At 34.2% G+C, this 17,167-nt stretch overlaps 1 protein-coding gene across 1 annotated transcript in view; it reads left to right on the top strand.

The window, feature by feature from the left end:
• Window positions 1–17,167, top strand: part of LRP1B (LDL receptor related protein 1B) — a gene marked incomplete at its 3' end in the record, with an annotated part of 2,330,707 nt that overhangs the window by 1,702,695 nt on the left and 610,845 nt on the right. Inside the window, exons 49-50 of the mRNA XM_081243013.1 lie at window positions 6,304–6,435; window positions 8,641–8,868. Of these exons, the coding sequence (XP_081099139.1) occupies window positions 6,304–6,435; window positions 8,641–8,868 (360 nt within the window). The remainder of the gene's footprint in view (window positions 1–6,303; window positions 6,436–8,640; window positions 8,869–17,167) is intronic.

A 17,167-nucleotide genomic window follows, 5' to 3' on the forward strand; every position in this document is an offset into this window, starting at 1 on the left:
CGCCTGCCGATGCAGGGGATACGGGTTCGTGCCCCGGTCTGGGAGGATCCCACATGCCGCGGAGCGGCTGGGCCCGTGAGCCATGGCCGCTGAGCCTGCGCGTCCGGAGCCTGTGCTCTGCAACGGGAGGGGCCACAACAGTGGGAGGCCCACGTACCATAAAAAAAAAAAAAAAAAAAAAAAACTCACCTCTGTGGTTGAAAAATTCCGTCTGTCCTGTGTCTTTCTTCAATATTTGGCCTTAATTCTCTCTTGAAACTATTTCTCCTACCAAAATGTCCTCATTGGTAAAATTTTCTGTGCTCTCTCTCTCTGTTACTCTGATTAAATCTAGTTATTTTTCCTTAAACTAGAAATTTATCCCTTTTAATTTTCTTATATAATTGATCCTTCTTTTTCACATGGGATTTTCGACACACCCTAAATTATGTGAGCAGTCACCTTAATCCTTTCCTATTACCCTTAGCTCCTCTACTCCTTTCATCCTCCAAACCTGCAAAGCATGAGAACAGTAAAGGGAGAAAACAGCTTAGTCATTTTTGTGCCTAATAGGTATTCAATAAATATACTGGATTTAACTAAATTGAAATCAGGCAAGAAATCATGATTCTGACCAGAATATGCCACTAGTACAATAAAAAAGATACTCTTCTCTAAGACATAGAGATTGCCAACAAACACATGAAAGGATGGTCAACATCACTAATCATTAGAGAAATTCAAATCAAAACCACAATGAGGTATCACCTCACAACGGTCAGAATGGCCATCATCAAAAAATCTACAAAAAATAAGTACTAGAGAGGGTGTGGAGAAAAGGGAACCCCCTTGCACTGTTGGTGGGAATGTAAACTGATACAGCCACCATGGAGAACAGTATGGAGGTTCCTCAAAAAAACTAAAAATAGAGCTACCATATGATCCAGCAAGCCCACTACTGGGCATATACCCTGAAAAAAACCATAATTCAAAAAGACAAATGCACCCCAATGTTCATTACAGCACTATTTACAATAGCCAGGACATGGAGGCAACCTAAGTGTCCATTGACAGATGAATGGATAAAGAAGATGTGGCACATATATACAATGGAATATTACTCGGCCATAAAAAGAAATGAAATTGAGTTATTTGTAGTGAGGTGGATGGACCTAGAGTCTCTCATACAGAGTGAAGTAAGTCAGAAAGAGAAAAACAAATACAGTATGCTAACATATATATGGAATAAAAAAAAAGGTTCTGATGAACCTAGGGACAGGACAGGAGTAAAGATGTAGAGGTAGAGAATGAATTTGAGGACACAGGGAAGGGGAAGTGTAAGCTGGGACAAAGTGAAAGAATAGCACTGACATATGTACACTACCAAATGTAAAACAGATAGCTAGTGGAAGCAGCTGCATAGCACAGGGAGATCAGCTTGGTGCTTTGTGACCACCTAGAGGGGTGGAATAGGGAGGGTGGGAGGGAGACACAAGAGGGAGGGGATATGGGGATATATGTATGCATATAGCTGATTCACTTTGTTATACAGCAGAAACTAACACAACATTGTAAAGCAATTATACTCCAATAAAGATGTTAAAAAAGAAAAAAAAGAGCGGAAAAAAAAAGAAATATAATCAAAGTAATAAAAGTAAAAGAGGAGTTCTTCATGGAAAAAAAAAAATAAGATATTCTTCTCTAAAACTTTCCACCAGTATGGAGGAGTATCTATTCATAAACACTTATGGGATTGGTTTTAATTGTTATAATTGTAAAAATGTGTACTTATATGGTTTTGTACCCACATTTTTTGGTCTTTTGTGGGAACTTTAATTTTTATGTTTGGAAAATTTTAAATGAATTGGACCATGAAAAATGGCCTGAGTCTATGTATTATATTTTCCCTCCCTCAAAATGGAATCATTGTATTTCATTTAATAACTGTCTGATTTACACACGTTGTCATGATCCCTAGCAAATTCATAGAAAGGGAAGAAACATGATACTTCTGAGCTTTCCTGACAATTTCATATATATAGAAAGGAAGTGAGACATTCAGTGTAACTCATTTGGTTGAGGGGAGATTTTCTTGACATCTTTACTTAAAAGATGATTTATATGTGTCTTCTCTACTTCACATAAAATAAGGAAGTTTTTACTATATGGATCTAATATAACATATTTTCCCAGAATTCAGGGCAGATATTCTAGTTTCTAGTCTACTAGAGAGAATGCCACCTATGATGAGAACTTAATATTTCCTAAAGGAAATTCAGTCAGTTTCCAAATTTGAGAATGATCAGAGAACATTCTACTTTTCCCCATTGTAAGGATCACTGAGCATATAACAATCATTATCCATCTTGTTTATCTGCTTCAGTGAATTAATGCTTTCACTGCTGGGGGGTGGAAGTGGGTAGATGCAGAAATCTACTGACTGTTTTATTCCCAAGGGTAGAATTACAATGAAAATGGTGAAAAAGGTTGAGCTTTAACACAAGTACAATAATAAGCCCCTGTTTTCTGGTGAATAATAACGTGAGGTTCATGAAAACTAATACATTTTAAAAATACGTGACGTTCGGTTTTATAAAATTGAAATGTATGTCTCACAAATTAAAGAAATAAAGATTAGAAATATTCTTTGAAGTTATCTAATCCTCCAAGTAGGAAATTAATTAAAGTTTTAACACCAGTTTTCTTACAAGTAAGCGTTCATTATACGCATAGTTTCCAGTTTGGTTATTGGACACTTAGAATTTTTTAAAAAGAAAATCTAGTTTAGAATTTTTTTTGGTGTCTAATGTTGTTGTTATATGGGATTAAGAAGAAACAAATCAAAGAGTAAACACATGAAATAAGGGAGCACTAGTGGGTATTTTAAATCTAATATTTTTTATGGTATAAGAACTTAGAGTTAATGGCATGGCCTTGAGAATCCAACTGCCTGGGTTCAAATCCTATCCCTATGATTTATTAATTGCATGATGTTGGGCAGTTTACTTAACCTCTCTGTGCCTCAGTTTCCTCATCTTGAGATAATAGTATTTACATCATAACATGTAGTAAACATGAGTTAATCATCATTTAATATAAGCATATCAAACATGAGTTATTATGTGAAAAGATCTTAGAATGGTGTCATACATAATCAGTGCTTTGTGTTTATATATATATAAGTTAACTGTTAAAAAGTAACAGTTGTTGCAATCATATCACTTTCCTAGCCTCCTTTTGTTGAAATTTAGGTTACATTACTGTTTTAAGACAGTTTTGAACACATTTTCTCATATGTAAATAATTCATAATGGCCTTAATATCATACTTTTATAATCATATCAATTTTTAAATGAAAAAATGCCAATAAAAATGTGAAACACAATCTGAAGGAAAGCAATATGATTGATTTATCAAGAGAATCCAGATGCAGTCGAATGAGTAGATTATCAAATCTCTTTTCTCTACATTCAGTTTACCATCTATCACCACTCCTCATACACTAGTGCATGACATAAAAATTATGGTTATGTTAGTAAAAGGGATGTTTAAAAGTTTATTTAACATCATAAAATAATATTTGCTCATTACCAGTAAGTTATAGAATGTAGAAAAACAGGGAACAGAAAAAATGTAAACCTATTTTTCCAGCTCCCAGAGCAACAAACATTTCCATGTTGTTTCTTCTGGTTATTTCAACAGAGGTATTGAAGAACACAATAATAAACAAAACTTTCACTATCTGTTGATGAACTACTACGTGCCATTTAGGTTTTACTTTTTTTTCCTAATCATCAGAGCTGTCAAACAAGGTAGTTATTCCCACTTCTATGAGGAAGCTGCAGCTCAGGGAAGTAAAGTAATCTGACTCAGAGTAATAAATCTCATTGAAAGGCAGGCAGTACCAGGGTTTCAATGAGCGTGCCCAACTTCATAGTCCATGATTCATTCTTTGTTAAATTAAGAAAGCTTTTATATCTCTTCATATTTAATATCATGCTTTATTTTTAATTTTTTATCTTCTTTTTTACACTTAGCATTAGCAACTCTCTTGCTATCATTGATGCTTTATCTTGTTTTTAATAACTACATATTTTCATATCACATGTGACTATCAAAATTGTTCCCAATTACTTGTCTATTTTTGGACACTTAGTTTGATTTTAGTTCATTTCTATTCTGTCATTAATAATTTTAAGGCATGTATCTATCCATAAATATCATTTTCCATTTTTTATAGTCTTGGGTTTTATTGTTGCTGTTAGCAAGTCATATAATCTTTTGTAGTTGCCAGAAACAAATACATGAACATAAGCCCTTCCAAGAGGCAATAGCATCACCGAACTCCAGTGAAAATTAGATCATTCTCTTTCTTATATTATTTCTATATTTATTTTTTAATTGATTTTCTTTGCAACTTGCAAATATACAATACAGTATTATTAACTATAATCATCATGCTGTATAAGTCTCCATGACTTATTTACTTTATAACTGGAGGTTAGTACGTTTTGACCTTCTTCATCTATTTCAATGGGCAAGCCCCGCCTCCCCCCTGCCACTCACACCCATCTCCAGCAACCACCAATCTTTTAGTCTGTTCTGTTCTCTGTATCTATGAGCTTGGTGTTTTTGTTTTTGTTTTTTAAATTCCACATATAAGTTATATCATACAGTATTTGCCTTTCTCCATCTGACATATCTCTTAGCATAATGCCCTCAGGGTTCATCCATGTTGCCAGAAATGGCAGGATTTCTGTCGTTTTTATGAATAATGTTGCATTATACACACACACAAGCACATCCCACATCTTCTGTATCCATTTCTCCATCGATGGACCCTTAGGTTTCTTCCACCTCTTGGCTATTGTTAATAATGTTGTAATGAACATAGGGGTGTATATATTTTTTCAAGTTGGTCTTTTCATTTTCTTTAGATAAATATCCAGAAGTAGAATTGCTAGATCATATGGTAGTTCTTTTTTTTTTTTTTTTTTTTTTGCGGTACACGGGCCTCTCATTGTTGTGGCCTCTCCTGTTGTGGAGCAAGGCTCCGGACGTGCAGGCTCAGCGGCCATGGCTCACGGGCCCAGCCACTCTGCGGCATGTGGTATCTTCCCGGACCAGGGCACGAACCCGTGTCCCCTGCATCAGCAGGCGGACTCTCAACCACTGAGCCACCAGAGAAGCCCATCATTTCCTTTTATTTATTTTTTAAATTGAATACACAGACATGAATTGTTTTTGTTATCTTGTGGGGAGGGTGTGAAGACTGGCAAAAGCCACATTGAGTATTTATTAAATTCAGTTAATTTCTCTACAATTTTTATTATAACCTATTGATTTTTATTCTTTGTGCTTTAAAAGTCTACAAGACTAACATTATTACACTGAACAATAGATCCATTTGTTAGGAAGATTTTAGTTGAAAACTAAAATATTGCTGGTGGGATCAGAAGGTATAATACTTTCATGCCTTCAACTGACAAACGTAGTTCTAAAGAATTTATTCTACTAGATAGGCTCTATAAAAATGAGATTTGAAAGAACAGTTTGATCAATTGACATTAAAATCTTATCCAAAAGGCATGATGACAAAATAAGAAACACAAAAGAATGAGAGAATGACATTGAACTGCAAAATTTAATATTCCATTCTAAATTTGAATATATCATGTTATTTATCCAATGGAATATAGTAAGTTTGAGTATGTGGAGCAAATTTTAGCCATGGAATAAGCTAATACAGAGAAAAAAAAAGAAGTAGATGTTGTTATAATGAAGGAAGACAAACATGTTTTTCACATAGGCCTCTGATTTGAAAAAGAAGAAATGGCCTGAAGGGGTATACAGTATATGTAACAGCAGTTTCCTATGGAAACTGTTCAGAATGTCGTGCTAAGGCAAGAAGGGAATCTATATGCTATGGTAGGAAAATAACGACATCCACTGGAACTCCCAACACTGGCATGATAGTCTACCTGAGTTTATTTTCTACTAAATGTGATAATTATTCCTGATTATTTCTCAGACTAAATCCTTAAAAAAAAAAAAACTTTGCTTCTAAAGCAATAGAATGCATACCATTCCTCTTAGAGGAAATTGAGGGAGTTATCTTAGTTGTTATCTTCAAGGAGGAAAAATGTTTTATTCATGTAATTGTTGTGTATGATTGTCTGTTATTGTCATATTAATCACTCGAGTAATGGGTGTTATGTAGGGAACTTCACTTTGAATCATTATGTGAATAACCCTTGTCAAACTCAGAGGTCCCCTAATCTAGTCTTCCTTCTTCACTCTTAATATTTCACTGTGTAATTACAGCTCCCAATCCCTGTGCAGCTAATGATGGCAGAGGCCCCTGCTCTCATATGTGTCTGATCAATCATAATAGGAGTGCTGCTTGTGCTTGCCCACACTTGATGAAGCTTTCCTCAAACAAGAAGACCTGCTATGGTAAATTTCTTACAGTTCTTATCTAAACTCCAAATTGAATTATCTCAAATTATATTAGCATTCAGATTTTCCTCAAAGTAAAGTGGAAGAGGTTTTTGATGTCCTTAAAAACATTTGATGTGGTGCTATTTTCAGGCTCTGTTGATGATTCATCTACTTTTGGGGAGACTGACAAATTCTTTAAATATGTGATATGCTGCACTTTGCTGTTTATTACCTTATTCACTTTTTTTTCTTGCTACTTTCTTATTTGGTGTGTTAGCAGAATTTATCTCTACCAAACATGGAGATTTGTAAGTGAAAGTGCATTATCAGAAAATGATGATGTAGGTAACCTGCATAATAAAGAGGTATTTAACAACTTTAATCTCCTCCTGCTCTTCTACAGTTACCTTAGCATCATTTTATAGGGTATTATCAAGTTGAAGGGAGAAAATATGAAGTAAAATATGTAACTTGGAAAGGTTTGTAAAAAATACTTAAACAGCATATTTAAACTAAAAAATGAAAATAAAATTTGTGAATGAAAGCCAGACTGTGGGTTCTTCAGAACCATTTTTTTTTTTTTAGATTCCATATATATGTGTTAGCCTATGGTATTTGTTTTTCTCTTTCTGACTTACTTCACTCTAGATGTATATGTGTAGCTGATTCACTTTGTTTTAAAGCAGAAATTAACACATCATTGTAAACCAATTATACTCCAATAAAGATGTTAAAAAAAAAGGACATTTAATAAAAGTTGGTGGTTGATAATAAGATATGCTGGGAAATGTGCTTTAAATCTACACAATTTAGAGGTGAATTCAAAAAAAGTGAAGGTACCTTGAACTCTACATAAGGTTTTTTATATAAAATAATATCATGTGTAATTACAGATAGAGATCTAATTTACATACCTCATACACATATTCTACATTCTTGAATACACCAAGTTTGCTCTGGACTTTGGGCTAGCTGTTCCCTCTTTTAAAAACACTCCTCTCTTAGATTTTCTAATTGTAGCCTCCTTTTTGCTATTCATCACCTTTGTAGAGGGCTTCCCTGATGACCTAATTTACAGTAGCTCTTCTACTGATATTGTCTTGTTTTTGGTATTCTTGTTTTTGATATTTCTTGTTTCTGTTCTTTATTTATTGTTTGTCCCTCTTAGAATGTAAACTACTACATGAGAAGGCCCTCATTTATCTCATTTACTTCTGTTTTCTGAGGACCTGTAATTTTGAATGGCATGTAGGAAACATTCAGTTAATATTTGTTGATGTTAAATAAATGGTTGCTCTCTTATTAAGTCAAATGTATTTTTGATGTTGCTACCATACCTTGGAAATTAGAACTTCTCAAATAACTTCTCAAAAAAAGAAAAAAATCAGACTGTGGATTTTTTTAGTTTTGTTTTGTTAGTAATTTTTGTTTATTTGCAAAGCACTTACTTTTAAGGGCAAAAAAGAGTGTATTCATCCAATCTTAACTCAGGTATTTAGGCACATGTGGCTTTAATTAATTTTATACAATAATACCATATCTCAAATATCAACAATAACCCCAAAGAGAAAAACAAGAGAATAGAACATCTGTGACTCCTATTTCTATTAAATCTACTAATATTTCACAAACTCATTGCAAGAAAAGTGCCTATTTAAGTAGAAATGATAGAATGCCTCACAATATTAATTACTACAGATTCACAAAAATTTACAGTACAGCATGCTTTAACATTATATGAACCCTAATTTTGATAGGGAAAATATAAACATGATTTTTAAAAGCAATGTTTAATCTCATTTTATTCAAAGGTAATATAGAAAAAATGTTCTTAGTTTCCTTCAAAAAACACTTAATGCACTGCAATATTGTTATAGTTATAAACAAAGAACAAATATGGCTGTTTGACATTTGTAGAGTTCATTTCCTTTAACAAGTTTGTTTGAAATTCTAAGATCTGATCAATTACTGATAATTTCTTGGCATTTCTAACTAAAGAAAAATGACTTAAGGATTCTAACTTGTTTCACATTTGTTGTTATTGAGTACTTTCATTTAAAAATAGATAAATAATTTCTGTGTTCATGTTTCCATCAAATCTTGGTCATGATTTTCTGGTGTTAAAAACCTATTAAATCATCAACAAATAATATTTAGTATTTCTAGACAGCTTCAAACTTGCCAAGCTTATAAAGAAAAACATTTCTATTTCTTTTCTAGAAACGAAAAAATTTCTTCTTTATGCAAGACGTTCTGAAATCAGAGGAGTGGATATTGATAATCCATATTTTAACTTTATCACGGCCTTTACAGTCCCTGATATTGATGATGTTACTGTGATAGACTTTGATGCATCTGAAGAACGTTTATACTGGACAGACATTAAGACACAAACCATTACACGGGCTTTCATTAATGGAACTGGATTAGAAACTGTTATTTCTAGAGGTAAAAGATTTTCACTTTACATCTTAAAAAATGTTTGTTATTCAGTTTGTAATAATTGCATCTCTTTTGTATTCTTTTTCTATTATCCAATTCTGTGTTGTTAATTGAGAGTTGGAATTGATTATTCAGAGATTTAATAATATGCTATATCCTAACAATTGGAGAATGCTATAATTATGTTGCACATAGTAGTCTGATAACTAGAAATTTAGTTTCACAAGAAAAAAAAATTTCAGAACAGATAATTTGCAGATTTCTAAATAAACAGATTTGAAGACTCCTTTTTGCTGATGCGGGAAAAGTTGTATTTGCCTAGAGAAAATATAGGATATTTGTAAAGACTGGTCTCCCCCTCTGATTCAGGCTCATTATCAACTTTCTTTTGAATGTATTTTTACAGAACTAGACTAAACAAATAAGAGAGGAAACCTGTTCCTATCCACCTCCTGACCCATCAGGTTGAATCACAGGTTTTCAGTAATGCTGTTGATTAACCATTAAAAAAAAAAAAACTTTTCCCAAAGTAGAAATATAGCTGAAATGAGACATACATATAAATGCAGTGGCTGAATTCTAAATATTTAGCATTGAATTATCTTCATTTTTGCTTAAATTTTGGTATAATGTGATTTCTGGGTCAGTTATCATTTTAGTGAGTGAATCTTAGTTGAGCACCTGCTGTTCGCTGTGACTGCAAAATCAAAGAAGACACAGTTTTTCTTCAGTTTCATGCCCCCTAGGCATGATAGAGTGATTTGAAGGAGGATGGAGGAAGGCATGATCAGTGATCCATATAGATATATCAAACTCCTCTGCCTTGAAGCATACTGACAATTTAAAATCAGACCTAATTTGAGCAGTGATCAGCTTCTTAATGAAAGCAATAAGAAGTGCAGGTTTTAAATTTACAGTGTTTTTCAAGAGTTTCCACTGGCTTGAGTACCATTAGTAGATCTGAGAGTATTTGAGCACTCAGGTACTCTTGTATCTATGCTAGCTCTTTACCCATCTCAGGTTAGTACTGTTAATGCAACTTGAATGAATTGGTTATAAGCTTGTTTAAATATTGAATTACAAACGTTCCCTAAGAGAAGAGCCTTTCTAAAAAAGCTAATGCAAAGATTTCCTTATTGTGCAGTATTTTTTTACAGAAGCAAGGGAAAAAATAATTATCGTTAGACTAGATTTAAAAAGACTACCTGGTTAATGATCATGAAAAATCTTGAGAGAACAGTTAAAGCACATAAGGTACTCCCAAGACTGACAGTCAGTTTGGTGGTCTTCTCACAAGAAATTCATCAAAATCTAATAGAAAATTGTTCACTTACTTTATCGTGAATGTGAAATACTTTCCAAAGGCTCTATGAATTGTATAAAGTAAAAGATGTTCTATCTCAAAAAAAATTGGGGAAAGATTTTATGTCTCTAATTGTAAATTGATAACAAGTAGTAATTTGGTGAGTTTATCTTTGAGAAAATCACAGACTTATCTCCATTTAGCAGACTCTATTTACAATTATTAATCAAAAATTGAGCAATAATATTTTCTCACTAATAATAGATGTACTCATTAGGATCAATAATTATTAATTCAGTCATTTTCAAAAGTATTAGAATATGTTCTATATGATAAGAAATTGAAAGAGGGTCAGTATAGACTGAATAGTATGAAGTACAGAACAAGAGGGTGTTATACGAGCTGATGGAGCTAAAAAAACAGGAACCAAATCATGCCAGCCTTTATAGGATAACTCGTTGATTTTTATGTTAATACTAAAAATAATGGAAACTTAGGAAATGTTTTAAGGACAGTACAACTACATGATTATCTTTGCTTTGGAAAAGATCACTCTAGATATTATGTGTAGGGACTTCCCTGGCAGTCCAGTGGTTAAGACTTTGCCTTCCAATGCAGGGGCTGCATGTTCGATCCCTGGTCAGGGAGCTAAGATCCCACATGCCTAGCGGCCACTAAAACAAAACATAAAAAATATATAGATATTATGTTTAGTGGAGAATTGAAAAGGTCTGGGTTGGTGGGTAGATGAGCAGTAGACTCTGGGAAACAAGGCTGCTATAGTGGTTTTAGTAAGAGGTAATGGAAGCCTGGACAAGGGTGGAAACAACAGAGATAGTGAAATGTGGAAAAATCATTGAGGTATCAATGAGTAAATATATAAATAACTGAATATGAAAGTTGAGGAATAGACATTTTCAAGGACAACTCAGTTTCTGGGTTCCCCACATGTTAAATGACGTTGCTTTTCCCTTTCTTCCAAAGTGAAACCTTGTTAGGGACTGATATGTCCTTCCATTAAAAGAGAAACTTGAGATGAACTTTTGACAGTTCAGTTTCTGAACGCATCAAAGTATCTTAAATCCTGCAAGTAACTGTACTTTATTTTATGCTTTCATCTTTTAGATTCCTTGTAAGTGACTCTTTGGCCTTTCTCTTACTTCTTATACTGTTGGCCTCTGTATTTTCTCACTTCATTGTCTTCCATCTACTGGAATTTTTCTTGAGACCCTCTTCATATTTTCCTCAGCCCAAGTCTAATGTGCAACCACCAAAAAAAAAAAAAAAGGATCGGGCCCCAAATCAGTGAGATATAGATTTTGGAAACAGTCCTTGAATTAAAGTAGAAAGTTTAGACAGGGAACATCTGTTGTTTTGCCTATTACTGAATAGAATTTTCAATTTTCATTTTCACCCAGGAAGCCTTTTGGTGGAAGAATGTCAACATCTGTGATTTAAAAAAAGAGGAGAGTAAAGAAATGAAAAAAAGAAAGGCAAAAATGATACCTATAAACGCCATTCCATTGAGAACTGTGTATCTATAGCAATGGGTGCTAAATGAGCAATACTTCCCATGTATATTCTTTATCTTTTAGTTAGAAAGATAGAAATGCTATTTTAGTTTACTCCATGGACTTTTTTTTTTTTTCTCACACCATATTCTGGATTTTGTATCTGGGATGTTGAATGGGTGGGGAGATAGCAACTATTTCACTAAGACAATCTATAACCTCAAAGAGCTTTATATCTGGTGAGAGTGAAATGTAAACATCTAACTAAAGTATAAGACTCAATGAAATAAGGAGGTTAATAAGGTGTAAGCCACTTCTTACAAAATTAGCACAAGGAGTACTGAGTTCTTACATGGGATTACTAAATTTCCCACTTAGGAGGAGGTGGTGAAATGAGGGTTCTGGAGGAAACTGTAGCAAGATCAATCTGGTTAAGCTATCAGTAGGCACAAAGATCTGGACATACATACATACAGAGGAGCAAGCAGTGAGGGGCAGATAGATCTTGTAAAAGAGTAAGAAGGTTCATATCATGGCAGATCACAGAGGGTCTTATACCAGAGGAGCTGTTTTTGTTTTTTGTTTTGTTTTAGTTTTTTTTTTCCCTCAAGACAATGGAAAGCTGCTGAAGACTTTTACAGATGGATATAGGTCATTCAAACTCTTTTGAAGATAAATCACGTTATCAACCTGATAGATAAGTGAGAAATTATAGACAAGGATGCAACTAGAAGGTTACAGAGATGTTCCAAATCTGAAACAAAATTTAGATATAAGAAGGTGACAGACACCAAGAGTAGATGTAGAAGTAATTGAACCTGATGAATGAAAGAGAGGTGAAGTTGACCAAATAATTGGAAAGATATTGGAGTCATTGATCCAGATGAAAATAAAAGAAGGAGGCTTTCTTCAGAATTTTTTACCAAATCAGCAGTGAGTTGTTTCTATAAGATAGGAATAATTATAATTTAGGACATTAAGAATATAAAGATTAGTCAAGAATTATAATTCTGCCCCTGTGTTCTCTCAAAAAAAAAAAAAGATTGAGAATGCATACATATGTGTTAAAAGTGACAAAACCAAGGCCATGGTAAATGCTCAATTGTTCAGAGTTGGAGAGGCATAAAATTAGTGAGGGTGAGCATAGAAGGCTCCTAAAGTATTTATAATGTTCTTAAGCTAGATCATGGATTTATGGATGTTTTATTAATTTGCATACCATGTGTTATATATAGTAACATATATATGTATATATACACATACATGTATATATATTTGTATGATCAGTTTTTCATAAGTGCAACAAATAGAATATTAATATTTACAAAGTTCCCTTGAGAAAGCTTTTTACAAGCATTACCAACTTGCTTTTTTAAACTTTGCTTCTAAGAACAGTAAAATAATTGCCCAGAAACCTACTGCAAATGAGTTTTGATTGGATGAAACCATAACTGCCTTCAGAAAGTTATACGAATTAGGATCCCTTCCTCCTTTGAAAGGCATGCCTGATTTGGGATAGAAGTCTTTGTGTTCACACCCAAGAAGCTGGTGTCAGCAGGTCCACTTCATAGGAAAAAAAAAAAGATGTCTCACAAGCAGAGAATTGACAGCCAGTCCTTTTTCATTTAGATTTCTCTACATTTTAACCAATTTGTATGCTTACCTCCATCCCTCCTTCATTTAAGGCCTTCTTTCTGTAATCTTTTTTCTTCTCTCTGAATTATATCCTTTAATGTTCCTTTAGTTTAGTGAGAATCTGTTAGTGATAATCTGATATAATGTCTGAAAATATATTTATTTAGTCTTCTTTTTTTTAAGATAATTTTTTTAAATTGTAGTAAAATACACATAACATAAAGTTTATCGTGTTGACCTTTCTATTTTTTTTTTTAATTTTATTTTTGGCCGCACCATGCCACATGTGGTATCTTAGTTCCCCGACCAGGAATCGAACCCGTGCCCCCTGCAAGGGAAGTCCCTTGACCCTTCTTAATTGTACAGTTCAGTAGTGTTAAGAACATTCACAGTGTGTGACCAATCTCCAGAACTCTTTCTGTCTTGCAAAATGAAATTATACCCATTAAGCAACAACTCCCCATGCCCTTTCTCTCATCTCTTGGAAATCACCATTCTATTTCTGTGTCTATGAATTTAATTTCTCTAGGTACCTCATATAAGAGGTGTCATATAGTATTTGTCTTTTTGTGAATGGCTCATTTCACTCAGCATGATGTCTTCACGGTTCATCTATATTGTAGTCTGTCAGAATTTCCTTTCTTTTTAAGGCTGAATACTATTCCATTGTATGTATGTATCACAATTTGTTTATACATTCATCAGTCAATGGACATTTGGGTTGTTTCACTTTTGGCTATTATGAATAATGCTGCAGTGGACATAGGTATATGAATATCTCTTTGAGACCTTTAAATTCTTTTGGTCATATACCCAGAGGTGGAATGGCTGGATCATATGGTAATTCTATTTTTAATTTTTTGAGGAACTGCCATACTGTATCCCACAAGGCTGCACCATTTTAAATTCTCACCAACAGCCTGCAAGGGTTCCAATTTCTCCATATTCTTTTTTTTTTTTTTTCCCTTGTGGTATGCGGGCCTCTCACTGCTGTGGCCTCTCCCGTTGCAGAGCACAGGCTCCGGATGCGCAGGCCCAGCAGCCATGGCTCACGGGCCCAGCCACTCCGTGGCACGTGGGATCCTCCCAGACCGGGGCACGAACCCGTGTCCCCTGCATCGGCAGGCGGACCCTCAACCACTGCGTCACCAGGGAAACCCCTCCATATTCTTGCCAATATTTTTATTTTGCTTCTTTTTTCTTTTTGTTTTTTGTTTGTTTGTTTGTTCATTTTCTACAGTAGCCATCCTAATGGGTATGAAGTGGTATATACTTGTGGTCAAGATTTGCATTTCCTAATGATTAGTGATGTTGAATATCCTTTTGTGTTCTTGTTGGCCATTTCTATATCTGCTTTGGAGACATGGCTATTGAGTTTTTGCCCATCTTTTTGTTGATGTTTAAGTGTAGTTTGAAAGATAATGATGGTTGAGTACAAATTCCAAGTTTAGAGTTACTTTCTCTCAACCCTTTCCAGATATTATTTCACTAACTTTTCACATCTCTAATTGCTGCTGAGAATCTCGGTTTGTCTAATTGTCATCCTTTTTTGCAGGATGTGTCTTTTCTCTCTAGGTGCTTTTAAGATCTTCTTTTTCCTCCTGATAATATTTTTATTTAGCAGCCTAAAGTGTGTTGTACTTCCTTTTGGGTCATGTCTTTCATCAGCACACGGAGGAAAAACCCTCAATGGTCACGAATCTGACCATTTTTTCTAGCCTAGTCTCTCTATTCCTTCCTTTGTAAACTCTGACTAGGTATGGTAGTTTATTCATTCTAACCTCCAACTCACCTAATCTTTTTGTTTCTCTGTGTTTTCTCTGGCTAACTTCCTTCAATTTGTCTTTCAGTTCACTAGCTGTCTTGCTGTAACTAGTGTCTAACCTGGTTAATCCATCTAATGAATTATTTTTTTTTAATATTTGCAAGTTATTTTTGCTTCTCATTTATATATACTCCAAGAAGATTTTTAAAAATAAATTATTGAACCTTGTTTATTATTTTGAAGCATATATTTTCCTTTAAAACATTCCATGCATTTTTCTTTATCTTACACATAATAATTTAAAAACATGTAAGCTTTGGAGACTTAAACCTATTGTTTATTTTTCTCTTTATTCTTGGTCTTATGTCTCTTTTTTTTTTTTTTTTTTTTTTTTGCGGTAGGCGGGCCTCTCACTGTTGTGGCCTCTCCCCTTGCGGAGCACAGGCTCCGGACGCACAGGCTCAGCGGCCATGGCTCACGGGCCCAGCCGCTCCGCGGCATGTGGGATCCTCCCAGACCGGGGCACGAACCCGTGTCCCCTGCATCGGCAGGCGGACTCTCAACCACTGCGCCACCAGGGAAGCCCCGGTCTTATGTCTCTTTTAATTTTTTGTTTTAATTTTTTGTTCTGATCAATTATGAAGAGAAACTCAGTCTATGGAAATTGTGAGGACCTGGGTTAAAAAATTTTTTTCTTCCATAGGGTATTTGAATTTGCTTCTGTTGGAGGGAAAAGGAGTGACAATAAGCCAGGAATCACCTTAGTTTGATTTCTCCTCTACCCAACCAATGAATACCTTGTTTATATACTATTAATCTCTTACCTAAGCTTAGACCTATGCTTAGAATTTTTTTTTTCATACCCAGGAAAGAGACAGAAAAAAATGTTTTATATTTATTTTAAAAATTATTCTCCTTTTTAAGTAGGCGGATTTTTTATTTCCCACTCACCCAAGGATGTAGATCCTTCTGATATCCTGGGATTGCTCTTGTTTAGCTCTGCTACTTTTTGTGAGTTTAAGGACTGAATCCTCTTGCACTGAGCAACTAATAATACTGGAATCTCTAGATTATCCTTACAAGTTTTTGTCCCAGTGGCAACACCAACATCTGTATTCCCACTTCCCTTCCTTTATGATTTTAGCTAACATACAAGTGTGTGTTAGCACTTAGAGATATTCCTGTCTGTCTTATGATCTCAACAATGCATTTAAAAGTTACAATTTATCATACATCAGGGAATCTTATGGCAATGGAGGGCTTTTATGAATATCTAATCTGCCTTTCTTCAAGAAGTGAACGTCCCTGGAAATATTAAATTGAACTTTCTGAGAAACTTGTTCAGAGGTCTTGGCCTGACTTACTTGAAAACAAGAGTTGAGTCAATTCATTATTTTAGTATTTTTATAAAAAAAAGAAAAATATCATTTAACATATTGCAGTTTTTATTCTTCCCCCCACCCCTTTACTGTGAATTTACCAGGACACTCTAAAACAACAAGACTTGGGCATTACTGGTGGTCAAAAAGACATAAAATTTATCTTAGGCACAAAGCTGATAATTAGAAACTCCAAACTAATGGACAGGAAAAGGATGAGGATAGAAAATGAGAATTGAGATTGCCTGAGTATATGTTTAGGTATGTACTACTGAAAATACACTTGAGGATCTTACATCTGATATTTTTAGCTCAGCTCACATATCCTTAAAAGTATTGATTGTGCATATCATGAATTCATTCATCAATTCAATAAAAATATTTATTTTTAAGACAATGTATACGTTTGGGGAGGGGAGCTATAAAGATAAATTAGCAAGGAGCCCACCTTCAAGAAGTATATGTGAAAGTACTAGTATGTTAACAAATAATTATCACATTAGGTAGAAAGGAATTGACCAGATATAGTCCTGTTGAGTTAGGTTGATAAAGAAAATCTTTATGGCTGGAATATATAGGAGAATTGATTAGGTTTTTGTGATTGAAGGATGATGTTGCCTATCAGCTGGCATATTTTGCATGAGATTTAGAAAAGTGAAGATGTGATTGGATGTGAGTTCCAGGTAATTCTATATAGATTGGAAAGTTTAGG

The sequence above is a fragment of the Mesoplodon bidens genome (genome assembly GCF_964165515.1).
Source record: "Mesoplodon bidens genome assembly, chromosome: 8".
Classification (NCBI taxonomy): Eukaryota; Metazoa; Chordata; class Mammalia; order Artiodactyla; family Ziphiidae; genus Mesoplodon; species Mesoplodon bidens.